Source organism: Sphaerodactylus townsendi, linkage group LG16, assembly GCF_021028975.2.
Source record: "Sphaerodactylus townsendi isolate TG3544 linkage group LG16, MPM_Stown_v2.3, whole genome shotgun sequence".
Classification (NCBI taxonomy): Eukaryota; Metazoa; Chordata; class Lepidosauria; order Squamata; family Sphaerodactylidae; genus Sphaerodactylus; species Sphaerodactylus townsendi.
Window position 1 is genome coordinate 2,174,226 of NC_059440.1, and position 13,536 is coordinate 2,187,761.

At 43.2% G+C, this 13,536-nt stretch overlaps 1 protein-coding gene across 1 annotated transcript; it reads right to left on the reverse strand.

Annotated features, from left to right (window-relative positions):
- Positions 1 to 311: 311 nt before the first annotated feature.
- WSB1 (WD repeat and SOCS box containing 1) lies at positions 312 to 12,478 on the reverse strand. The gene is made up of 7 exons (XM_048518853.1): positions 12,246 to 12,478; positions 10,410 to 10,541; positions 9,861 to 9,961; positions 6,916 to 7,088; positions 5,704 to 5,817; positions 2,869 to 2,976; positions 312 to 1,356 (listed from the first exon to the last, which is right to left on the reverse strand). The coding sequence occupies exons 2-7, from the start codon at positions 10,519 to 10,521 to the stop codon at positions 1,197 to 1,199; spliced, it is 768 nt and encodes a 255-aa protein (XP_048374810.1). The 5' UTR covers positions 10,522 to 10,541; positions 12,246 to 12,478; the 3' UTR covers positions 312 to 1,196.
- Between the last annotated feature and the right edge of the window lie 1,058 nt (positions 12,479 to 13,536).

Genomic DNA, 13,536 nt, shown 5'->3' on the forward strand with positions numbered 1-13,536 from the left:
TTATGTTCTTAGAGTAGCTGTTTGTCTGTGAGGATTACCTCCAAGCAGGCAATTCAGCACCTAGATACAAACTGATCCAGGGTGTTGCTGATATGCTATAAATGACTTGAAGTAAACAATGGAAGGTGCCCAGAAACATCTTCTACGGATTGGCAATTTGTTGAATGGTTGTCAACGCTGAGTTACATACTCACTATTATTAGCCATTCTTCCCTTCACCCCAATCCTCCAAGCTGTATTCTTTTTTTTTCTTCCAAGCTGTATTATTTTTTCAACAATATACCTTAGAAAATACTGCAACACATGGAAGATCTTTTTTGTGCATTTCTTTAATATAAAAAGTTCAAAATATATATAATCAGGCATTTTATGCAATGCATACATTCTCTGTATCTGCAGGGCCAGATAAACAGGAGGCAAAAGGAAAATGGGAATGCCTCATCTTTGGTAGTTCACCCAACATCAACCTTTGCCATGGCAAGGGTTGGAGAATGCTGAAGAGCCGAGGTTTGTTAGATGTTCACATATTAAAGAAATTGTCAGGCAGGAATGCAGCAGCTAAATTTTGAAAGCCCCAGAGGATCAAAAACAATTGACCTTTCACATTGTTGTAGAATTAAGGCCTTCTTGAAGGTAACGTGCCTGCTTATTAAATCGATGTACAAGTTCTGTACGTCCCCCAATCACCTGTGGTTCAACCCATTTGTCGGTTCCGTGCACACCTTGAGCCAACTCATTTATGCAGACTCAACAAGATGCACCTACAGCTAGTTTTCTAAGCCCAGCCCAACACACACAGCATAGAAGCAGCTGAGCTTTGTCCAACATCTCTCCCAGTTCCAGAGGTGTCCTTCCACTTTACACAGCACCGTGATCTCTGGAGGCGCCAGAGACATGATATATACACATAACACTACATACTATATCAGGAAAAGGATCCACAAGATACATAAAAACAACACAGTGTAGCTTACATGTAATTATGTACACATCTTTCACAGTCGGCAAGTTTTTAAAAAATTCTGAATATTTCTACCTGTTCTTTTCTATAAATAACTTCCTTAAAATCTCCACATGGTGAAAATTAAGGACCTTCTGGGTTATTTTAAATGGAAAAATTATCAAATGCAGTACAAAGCCTATGATGCTTTAAGCACAAAGGCCATCGAGTCTGGTGTTGTCTTATAAGATTCTTTCTAAGAACGATAGGACAGAAAAGCCACCACTGTGGAAGGAATGGGCAAGGCCTCCACCTGACTGGTGACCATCACTCTCCGGACTGCCATGCGACACAAGTGCTGGAGGCTGGCGACGTGTCTGGGAGTGGCCCAGAAGTACACACTTCCATCTTGTGTTCTGCACAGGAGGCAAACAAAAACCCACAGAATAATATGCATTCTGAGCGGTCAATAACTCACATATCCCACCCCTACAAGTTAATTTCATCTATTCCACTACGTAATTTCATTATGCCTTAGATTTGATGTTGTTTTTACTCTGTTGCTGTTGGTTGGAAGTATCTCACACATAGGAGCAGCAGTGGGGTAGGAGGTTAAGAGTTCATGTATCTAATCTGGAGGAACCGGGTTTGATTCCCCGCTCTGCGGCCTGAGCTGTGGAGACTTATCTGGGGAATTCAGATTAGCCTGTACACTCCCACACACGCCAGCTGGGTGACCTTGGGCTAGTCACAGCTTCTCGGAGCTCTCTCAGCCCCACCTACCTCACAGGGTGTTTGTTGTGAGGGAGGAAGGGCAAGGAGATTGGGTTGCCACCTGTCCTGTCGCCAGCGTGCACCCGCCCTGTCTCCCCTTCTGCCCATGGAACAAAAAGTTTGGAATACAGACTACAATGTCATCAGTCAACAAGCAATCTACCACCTGGGCCCAGAAGGCAGTGAAGGTCCTTGGAGGCTTCCAACTGAAGCAATGACCCAGACCAGCTCAGCTTTAGCAAATAGGTTTGCTTTTGCTGGTAACCATATGGAATGATCTCCCCACCCCCACCCCGGGCCTCTGCTCTTTTTACTGTTCAGGATGATGGGGGACGGGGTGGAGAAAGCCTTTGGGCCAAGATTAGGATTCTAAACTATTTGGTTTGTTTTACTTAATCAGGAAGATATTTTAATATGTTCCAATTATTCTAATTGTCCTAGGCCTGTAGTGGCGAACCTACGGCAGTCCAGATGTTCATGGACTGCTGGCAGGGGCTGATGGGAATTGTAGTCCATGAATATCTGGAGTGCCATAAGTTTGCCACCACGGGCCTAGGCTGTTTCTGCACAGGTGAGCGAGCATGGGTGCATCGACATATTTGCAGTCAGTGCACCGCCCTGGGGCCATTCGCACGCCATTCTGCAAATGGTGACACCTCTAGGGATGGAGGCCAGGAGGTGTGTTCCCCGGCTTCTCCATAGTGACTGCAGCTGAGAGGAGGTAAGGGGTGGGGGAAGCGGTGCAGGGAAAATGCCACCTTCCACCTGCTGTCGTTCACATGGCAGCAGGTGGAAGATGCTGCTTTTTAAAAAAAACTTGCTCATTGAATGAGTTTTGAAAACAGTGTTTTCGCAGTGCTTGAGGGGGGGAGAACGCTGTGCAAACAGCACCCCAGGGATGGTGTTTTTACCATCCCTAGGGCGCTGTTTTCCACCAGTGCGGAAACAGCCCTAGTTAATCCTTACTTTTGGGGAAACTTACTTTTAGGAGAACTTTCATGTTTTAAAAAAGGCATATGAATGTTTTATCTGCTAACCTAATCTGTCCTGAAATCTCAAAAGGACTTTATCAGGGAGGACATCTTTGCTGGAGTTTAGGGAGGTATCACAACTGCCTCCCAACCACAGCACCATTTTTAAAAAACCCCACTTACCCAGCAGCTAAAACGCTGCCATCAGTAGAAAAGGCACAGCAAAGTCCATTGCTTAAGGGAGCAACTTGCACAGGACAGTCTTCATCAATTCTCCAGAATCGCACCATCCTGCAGAAACAGAATGAGCAAATTCAGCTGCTCCGTCTTTTCTACCCATTTTCCTTTTTTCATTGGAACAGGAACAGCCACAAAGCGTGTCAACTGGTTCTGTGCCCTGGTCAAATAAAGAGTTCAAAGGACAGCCCAACCCCTGGTGGTCTTCAGAAACCCCATTCTGGATGTCCCCTCCTTTGGAGGCCAAGTGGGTGCTCCAGTTATGAAGCCCATATCTAATGCTGCCCTTCCAGGCTTTCGTGTTTAGTTTGACATTTCAATTGTATCTTGTTGCCATTTTTGGTGCTGTTAGCCTCAAAAGTTGATTGCCATGAAAAAGAGGTTAATATTTTAAACGAAACAAAGCCCGTGGCCTAAAACAGCTTGCCCAGAGCCTTAACTGAATGAAATATGAGAAAACTGGAAATGTTCAACTGTGATCTCATAACTGGCCAAACTAGAAACTGGATCCACGTATATCACTGTGCCTGATTTGGCCAACAGTGCACAAGATGTGAGCAGGCACCCTGAGTCCAAAACAACCATAAATCAAATTGTTGGACTTAAGCAAGCCCTCAATAACAATAGGATCCTACTCTACAAGATTTACTAATATTGTATGAAAAGTACAGTGACTTGCATTTCCTAATTGCTATTATGGATCAAATGAATTAATGGCGAATAAAAAGATTTGGGTGTGTTGGTCTCACAACAGAGGTATATAAAACTAAGCATGGTATACAGGAAAAAAGTGAAGTCAATTGTAGCTTACAGAACTTACTGATACAAGATATAGTAATGGGCACTAACTCGGGTGGTTTAAAAAGGGAGTGACAGAAACTGGTGGAGGACAGGTGCCGTTGGTGGCTGTTAGCATGACGAAAGGATGCCTTCATGTTGCAAAGTGGTGAACCTCAAAATGCCAGTTGCTGGGATGGAGCAATTGGGGGGGGGGGGGGGACTCTGACCACAGTGCCTCTATTCAGTGACCCAGATGTGTACTTAAATCCTTAACTCTAAACCAGTATCTCCCTTGTCGGGTTACTGAATCCTTCAGAGAAGAAATGGGGGCAAGGCAGATGCAATTCCTTTCTACCAGTGTATGAAAAGTCAGCTTTAATTGAAGCCTGGGGCATTATTTTTAGAAAAGGGACACGTCTTTGTGAACCATGTGGTAAGCGTCTCAGTGAAAGCTATGCTTTTTCATGTCTTGTGACAGGATGCCTCTCACTACTTGCGCCCCAGGCAGAAAGCCACGAGTTCAATCACTGGATGGTCCATCTGTTGTTGCATTACAGCTATTGGTAGCTGAGGTCAAGCAATCCATTTCAAAGGAAGTCACTGAGACTTTGCTTGGACACAGCTGACCAGCCAAACAATACCAGAATTGCAAAAGCCTTTACTACACTAATTCAACTACCTATTTGTGAAAGCAGCAGTGTGTGCCTCATGATGTTATGTGGCTCAACATGGAACAAGCTAAGAGCTGACTCCAACAGCTTACAATTCAGAGACCCTGTTGTGTGTTGGCAACAGTCAATGACGGAGGTCATGTTGAAAGTTAAGAAAAACCTCTCTGCCCAAGACTCTGGACAGCCACTGCCCGTCTGACCGAACAGGGTGGATCAGTGGTCTGATTCAGCACAGGGAATCTTCCTAGCAGCAGCTTATGCAGATTTTACCATTAATAGACAAATTAGTATTTCTGATAGAGGCCCTAGAATACTTCCAATTCCTTTTAATTAAAACTAGAACCCATTTATTTAAAGTCCATCTTTTCACAGACTCTCAAGGAGGATTACAAAACTAACCAAAAAAGTGGGGAAAACTAAATTTTGTGATCCATGCCACGGTCACCTCTAGATTAGACTACTGTAACTCACTCTATGCGAGCTTACCTTTAGCCATGATCCGGAAATTGAAACTCGTACAAAATGCAGCAGCCAGGCTCCTCTCTGGGGCAACAGCTAGGGACCGGATTACGCCGGTCCTATACCAACTGCACTGGCTGCCAATTGAGTACCGAGTCATGTTTAAAGTTTTGGTATTGACCTTCAAAGCCATTCGCGGCCTTGGCCCTGCTTATCTGAGGGACCGTCTCTCCCTATACCGCCCTTCTAGGCCCCTCCACTCGTCGGAGGCGGACCTACTGGTGATCCCTGGCCCCAAGGCGATCCGGCTGGCCTCTTCAAGGGCCAGGGCTTTTACGGCCCTGGCCCACCTGGTGGAACAGACTTCCAGGTGAGATCAGGGCCCTGCAGGACTTACAAAATTTCCGCAGGGCCTGTAAAACGGACCTGTTCTGCCAGGCGTTTAGCCAGCCGGGATGATGTCAACCCCTCCATAAGAACATCTGGCCTCCCGTGGGTACATAAAGGGGGAAGGAGGGGCTGAAGCCATCTGTAGTTTTAGTACTTTATATATTATTTTATTGTAAATTATGTATTTGATGTTTTAATTGTTTTAGTGTTGATGGACACCGCCCTGAGTCTTCAGGGAGGGCGGTATATAAATAATAAATAAATAAATAAATAACACATACTTACCAACAGTGCAATAAACCTTCTTCCCTATAGGAAAATGCCCTCCCGAACAAATCTACATTACATCAACCCTACTCTCAACTAATTCCCTTTCATCATCTGCTTAAACCAATCACTGGTGGACATTTAGAAATACACCCCACTTATTTTTTCCTACCAGAAGGACTCAGAAAAATCCAGCCCCCTTGGTTGTACGTACTTATCATCAGCAACAGATGCAACGTGAAGTCCATCATGGCTAAAAGATACAGCTCTGACCCATCGATCGTTTGCTCCCCCAGCAAATATTGGAGAAGGAGCAGGAAACAGATGCCTGAGGATCAAAAGCATAATGTTACTTTACTGTAAGCGGCTACTACAAGCACTTACTTTTAATGTAATTATTAGCTCGACAAAAATTAGATAGCGCTACCAAGAACAGAGGAAGAGGAATGAGGCCACACAGAATCCTATCTCCATCAGCTGTTGAAAAGTTACAGTTGGACACTGCTTGGGCACCTGCCATTGATATTCAACGTAAAGACTGGCCTTCATTTGAAAAACTCAGCTTCGAAAGCAAATGGTGGCAGGTTTGATCAGTTTTTACCCATTAGAAAACATCAGGGGGCACAGCTGGAAAAGACTGTTGCATGAGCCCTCAAAAGAAGTCATCAGACAGAGGCTCGATAGACCAACAACATAAACCCACAACACTGCTGGATAGGACAGAACAGCAGCAGAGGTTGAAGGACAATTCTCAGGAGCAGCTGTAAGGCGAACACACAGGCCTTGAATGAAGAAGACTCCATTCTGAGCCCCCACCAAAATCTCAAACAAGGACGACGCAGAAGTTAAAGTGCAAGAGGACAACCTGGGTGACCAAGATTCAAATCCCCCCACACAACTACAAAGAGCTCACGGTCATGCTCCCTCCTCACAAGCTACCTCACAGGGTTCTCTGGAAGGATAAAACGGAGGACTGGAGAAGGGTGTCTGCCACCCTGAACTCCTTGGAGGAAGGGTGGGATCAAATGAAGCACATCAGTGAGGTAAAAGGACTAGAAAACAGCCCACAGTGGACATACTTGCTCAATCGTCTCCCTTGGCAAAAGGAAGCTGCGTGCCTGTTGCTATAAGGCCTCGCAATGAGATCAGGGCCTTGATTTTTATTTTTTGGTTAAGGAGATCTCAGGCAGTCAATCTAGGAAAGGGCTCCTGAAATGCCTGACTCCCATAAAGCACATAGTTTCATTCTCTTGCAAAGGACAAGCCTTGAAAACTCAGGTCTATCAGACCCAGCAACCGGAATTTCTCTCCCTTTGAAGGTTAACGAAGCAACAACTAACAGAAGCCTAACGGAGGTCAGGTTCCAGAAACCCTTTATCATTCTGACCTTCTGTATGTTTGTGCTCAGTCATATTCATGGACTCACCCAAACTCCATCAAAACAATTCCAATATAGGGGTCCCACACAGAAACACAAGTGTCGTACGATGCAGTAGCCAGCAAAGCTCCATCAGGAGAAAACTCACAGGCTACCACATCATTGTGATGGCCTTCCAGTTTCCGGATGAGGGAGTATTTGTCCATATCCCAAAGCAACACCTGCAATTAAAAGGGGGAAATGTTATATTTCTGCTCCTGCCTATCACGCAACATTTCAAGCACCCTTCCCCTCCCACCACAGACTTTTTTTTTGTTACTTGTCTTACTTAAGGATTACAATTAAAGCCAAGCATTAAGAGTTACTATAATTAAAATATATGCTCAGTGTCATACTTGATGTAAATTATAATAAAGCACACATGCAAATGCTAACTTGTTAAATTGTTAATTTTACAAAATAAGTCAATAAATGTGAAGACAATGTCACTGGGATTTTAACCACATAATCTACAATGAATCCCCTCTATTAACTTTATTTTTAACTATAAACATAAAAGAAATAGGGTTAAATATAGTACAGTCCCCCATCTGTTTTGCAAATTATCTACCAAATTTTAAGACATATACAGACAGAAAAAATGTAAGGTTAACATATTGTTACTCCCGTGGCATCCCCTGTGAGTTTAAGATCACTTGTTTACAATAGGCTTGAATCGCCGTCAGCCTAGGAAGAGAAACAGATACTGCAAGCAAAAAAGAACGGTCATAGCCACATTACAAGTCTTTGGCAAAAAACAGAAATGAAATTATGTTACTAAAAGTTTACATTATTTAAGCTTAATTTGATATATATACATACACACATCTAAACACATTAAAACCTGGTAAATTTGTGTAAAGTAAAAGTCTTAGAAAATCAGCCAATTTACAAATGCAGGCATGGCTCAGCACAATTCACATGCAGTTGTACACTTTACACAATACTGCATTGGTTTAAAGCATGTGCAAGAAAATCAACATTCCACTACACGTGTCTCATTGTATCAGCAAAGCTTTATGGAGTAAAAAAATAGGTTTGCACCTTTAGTGCTTTTTATGGCATAGAATTGTAAGCATTTAATTTTAAATATTATGAGCCTTATGAATAAGCAGAGTTGTTAGATACATTTTTTAAAAAAACTCTGCAAATGCAATCTGCAAAACGTCTTCTGGTTTCACTACAGCAATATTAGTAACTTCCTTTACTTTAACTGTAACAAAACTTTGTTAACGTCAGGCAAATAGTCTGACTTGGCTCAGCTTATTAAAAAGACTCCAGAGTCCCATGTGAATGGGCTCTCTCTCTATATGTATATATATTGTTTAAAAGGAGTCAATGAGATTTCACTGATGTGAAAATAAACAAGAAAAGAAAGGAAAAAAGCAGAAAGTGGACATCAACCAGCACCTGCGTACGTACAGTACACCACACCCTGCAGCCGAACGCAAGGGTTACTTCGTCCTATGGTAAAGCTCGCCCCCAGCCCGGTAGCCAGAGATGCCACTCTTTCTGCCCAGCTAAACACCATTGTGCGCTTGTGTGAGTGGTGTCAGCTTACCCTCAATCACACCAATATTGCTGCCACCACCTGTGACAGGGAAAGCAAGAAGCTTATGGAAAACACACAGCCTCAAAGAGCAATGCATACATCCACATCTGTTCTATTTTTAAAGGATTTCATGGATATTTCCCCCTCTCATCTAGGTTTCCCTCTAAACTTTGCAATATTAAAAACAAAACAAACACCTATGCTGAGGTTCACTCCTAGCTTTTAAGCTGAGCTCTTTACTAGCCATCAGAGGATGGACAACTTGTTCAACACTGAAGGTCAGGAATAATAAAAGTGGGCTAAGGCAACCCGCCCCCCCCCCCCCGCATTCACTTATGGCTACAGTACTTTACATGCAGTTTTTTCATGAACAGAGGAAGCCCTGATTAGTGGGCCAGGCTCCATCACTTTGCCCCCAGGTGTTAAAAAAGACAAAGAAGCAGGAGCCGATTGGCTGTGTGGGGAGGGGGAAACGGGATACAGAGACCTGGCAATTGCTTGCTTACTCTCTGTTCCTCACCTACAATATAGCAGTATGTCCATCATGCCATTTTCAAGTACTGTTACAACCATGACAGCTAGAAATGTTCTCCTTCAAAATAAGGTCTCCAATTCAAACAAAAATCAACTCCACACAAATATGCCTCAGCGAATACAAGTTGCCCACCCTTGCATTACCTCAGCTGAAGTTTAGTACTGGACCGAAGAGATGCAGGTAAATATCATACACGTTTTGTCAAAACTAAGCCCACTGATTTCAAAGCTAACTTACTCTGAAGCATGCACAGAATTGCAGTCTTAAGATTAACTGGTTTCCCTCCCACTATTACTGTAACTCTCAGCTTACTAATATCCTTTAATGGCACAGCTTTCAACAGTACAGCAGAGCTACAGAACATCGCTCTATACAAGTCCAATGGAATGCTCATCTTCCTTCCTGAGATTGTACACACAAGGGCTGTTTTGTAACTCTTGACTGATCCAAGAGTGGCATTTTACATTAATTAAGGTTCCAGATCACAGCCCTGATTTTGAAAAATCAAAGTTTTAGAGTGAACATGGTAAAAAAGTGACAAAGTCAGCTGCCACAAAGCAGTACTGCAACTCCTCCCATCGATTGCTTTAATATTACATAGTTGTGGAACAGATGGAGACATGCACGACTATTTTGTATAAACCGTTTCATCCAAGTTCTTTGGAACTGAAAAACAGTGCTAGGCTCAGATCTGAATGAGACTTTTATGCTAATTTGCTATTGCATTTTGTTCATCATGCAATCCCCTCGCATCATCACCACCATAGCAGCGTGACATCGAGCACAAGCTGGGTATTATTTTAAGATTCAAAATGATTCTGCTCACAATCATAAACAAAGCAGAGAACGTGAAACTGTGACACCTACTGTTTTGCTGGCACCCACAGAGCAGAGAATGGAAGAATCTGGAGAGAAAGCACAGCTATAAACCCAGTTTGGGTGCCCTCTTAATACTTTCATCATATTTCCTGGGGGGAGAAAATAAAGAGGTTGGTGGATCAGATTAACAAGGAAGACCACTGCAGATGCTAGCAAGTAGACCACAGGGGATTTGTGGCACATCCTAACCCAACCCTACTTGGGATCGCAGCTCATTAGGCAAGAATAGGCAAATGTGAATTTATGAAGATAGAAAGGATGGTGACAAATCAAAGAATTCTTGCAGCTGGTTTGTTAGCTGACTTTATGACTGTGTGTGTGCACACCCACGCACATGACAAGTCCCACCTTAAAATATATGGATGAGCCAATGCTTATGTACATATGATGGATAAGAAAAACCAGAATGTGGGATGCTTCTCTGTAAATTATATTTGAACTTGCTCTATGAAATGCAGGCAGCAAGGAGAAATACACCCCAGAGTGTCCCTTCATAGTCCTGCCAGTTCCGCCACACAGCCTGTTACGAACGCTTACCATCATCTTTTAGGTCCCACACTCTGAGCGTTTTGTCCCTTGAGGCAGACACTAGTATGAGGCTCCCATCAGGGGCAAAAGTTAAGTCTCTCACAACTTCAGTGTGGTCCATTAAATTAAGGAGCAGCTTTCCTGTTGGATGAACACATTTCAAAATTAAATCTTGTCATCAAGTGGAGAGTAGCAATAATCACATTTCTTATTTGGATGGCGGGGGGACTTCTTTTCAGAAATGCACCGTCAACGTGATGCCAATCAAAAGCCTTGAAAAATTAGCATTGCAACTCCACCTCACCCCAGTGATATAAATGTTTTATGCATATTTAGAAGTCCTAATTAAAAGCACTGAAGCTCTCTAAACCCCAAGACAGAAGGCATTAGCCCGCCAGGGTCCCGTTCAGAATGTCATGCAACAGATCGGCAAGACCCGTTCCTCCTACTTATAGTGTCATAACTGTAAAAACCATATTCTCCCAGACAACTCTGCCCACTCCCCAATATCACCTTCTTGGGCACTGCTTGGGGATGTATTCTCCCACCAGAATACATCAGCAGAGGCACTGAGAGCACCCTTCCCACGAAGGCCTGCTTTTTTTCACATCTGAAACTAGCACGAAAACAAAGGCCTGGGTTCAAATTCACTGTTCAGCCATCAAGTTTGCTCTCAATAATCTATCTCCCCTTTCAGAGTTTCTTCAAAATAATAGTGAAGGGAAGAAACCCATTCACCCCCTCCAAGCTCCTTGGAGGGAAGGTCGGATAAAAATGAAATGCATTCTGCTACTGACAGGTCTTGCTGCTTTAATTTGTTCATTTGTTTCTACTTTGGAAAAATGTTCTTTTGTGACTGTGAGTCATCTTGTGGATCCAGAGAGATCAAAGGGCAGGATATAAAGACCTTAGAAACATACAGGTGGACTGGAAAACCAATTAATTATGCATGATATTACATGGTACTTACGTTTACTTAAACCTTGATCCTGAACTTATTTTTAAGTCAATATACTTGCTTTATCTCTTAGACAAAAAAGGTAAAAGCTTTTCTCTCAGCAATATAAACGTTTTGAAGCCAAAAGAATATTTGTCAACTCAAGCATTAACCCACAACAACAACACTCACATTTAAATTCCAAAGAACCTGGGACTGATTTTAACCTAGCCTAGAAGGAACTGGGTGAAAACACAGCTGCAAAGATGCTCTTAAGGAATCTAAGCAACTCACAACTACAACCTATAATATGACTCTGGTTGACATAAAGGACAACTATGCACAGTCACAAAACCTCAAATGTGCAGTACAGAAGTACAAGACACAGTAAAATTATTGCCCGCTATACAAATGTAACAACCAGCCTGGCACAGGGATTAGAGTGCTGGACTGGAACCCTGAAAGGTTACCGGATGACCTTGGGCCTCTCAAGAGTCTCAGCCTAACCTACCTCACAGGACGGCTGCCGTCAGGATAGAGCAGAGTAAGGAAAAACAAGGGGGGACAGCAGGATATGACAGAAAAATAGAAAAAATAAATAAATAAGCAATACGACGAGATGAGACCAAAGACTGAGAGTTGCATTTCAACAGGAGACAGCCAGATGCTCCCACAGGCCAGACATACAGGCAGCAAGCCTCTCACCACTCCATCACCCTGTCCACCTTTAAGGTACACTGCCTGTGAACACAGAGGTTCTGTGCAATAATTCCCCAGCCTATGAAGCAACTCAGCAGAACATCTAAGGGTGACAAGCAGATCTCTCAGAAACCTGGTTCACACAGCCATTCTTTTAAACCTGAGAGCAAAAAACCAATGAACTTTCCCCCAGCCTCCTTTTTTTTTACCTGTATAGACATCCCATATTTTGATACGTCCACTGGATAAGCCTGTGGCCAGCAGAAGTTGATCTTGTCCAAACTTGAACCGATGCCATTCTATGTCTAGCAATGTTTACTCTGCTTTTCAGGCACAGAAGACCCAAAAGCAAGACTCCAGACAATGTCGCCACAATCTATTGAATGCTCACGGGGCTTGGTCCTCTGGTCGCTGTTGCTGTTCTGTCGTGAAAGTCTGGACTGGATCGAGTTTTTCACGCCATGCAATGCACTGAGAGTGGGAAAAGGTCAGCATTTTAGAAGGAACAAGTATCTAAACACACCCTTGAAATGACAGATTCAATCAGCTGGCTGATAGGAGGACAGTCTCTGCAGAGGAAGTCAGCTGGCTTGTCACGAGCACCGTTTATCCTGCTAATGTAAATAAAATGGCTCCTGCTTATGGTACACAGAAAAACTAATAAATTCCCCACTTTCTAGACTAAAGCACTTTAATCCTTTCTTATCATCCTCATAAAGTACATCACCACTGTATGAAGCCCTGAGGCACGCCCAAGGAAAAGGGCTCTGAGACCCAAGTCCAAGCCTCCAGCCACTGAATCAAGCTCGTCCACTCTCTGCTGTGGTAGGACTCTGCATGATAAACAGAGGGGCGGGGGAGAGGAGGTTGAAGGGAATGGTTTCCACCCTTTTTGTTTAATTCTTACAACCTTTTGTAAAATTCTGTGTCAAGCAACTCTCGCCTGGTCTAAATTTTACAGGTTCCCACACCAAGAAGAAAAGATTGGTTCTGAGAAAAGAGAGATTAATCTGTTGAACACAGTGTCAACTTAGAATTTGGACAAATTAAAAAGATATCAGACAGTTTACTTGTCAGAAGAAGGCTGTACTTACAAGTTATTAAGACACTGTGACCAGGGAACCAGTTTTACTATGCGGTGTCCTTGTGACCAAGCGAAGTAGGAGCCATCTGGTGCAAAGGCAACAGTCCAGTTTTCACGGCCACACTTCTTGTCAAAAGGAGAAACTGGGGCTAGAAGTTCGCCTATTGCACGTGCCCTTCCTAAAGAGAGATTACACCATTCAAAAGCAAGAATGAGGAATTCAGCAGCCTTACAGGCCGGTGACCTTTATGCTATTGTGACACTTTTAAAAAGTCTCTCAATTCTGGACTTTGACTTTGCTGTTTTTTTTTAAAAACAACGTAACCACCTTTTTATACCAGCCATGCACCATGGAGCTCAGAACAGCATTCACAGCCCTTTCTCACAATACCTTGTGAGGTAAAAAGGCTTATAAA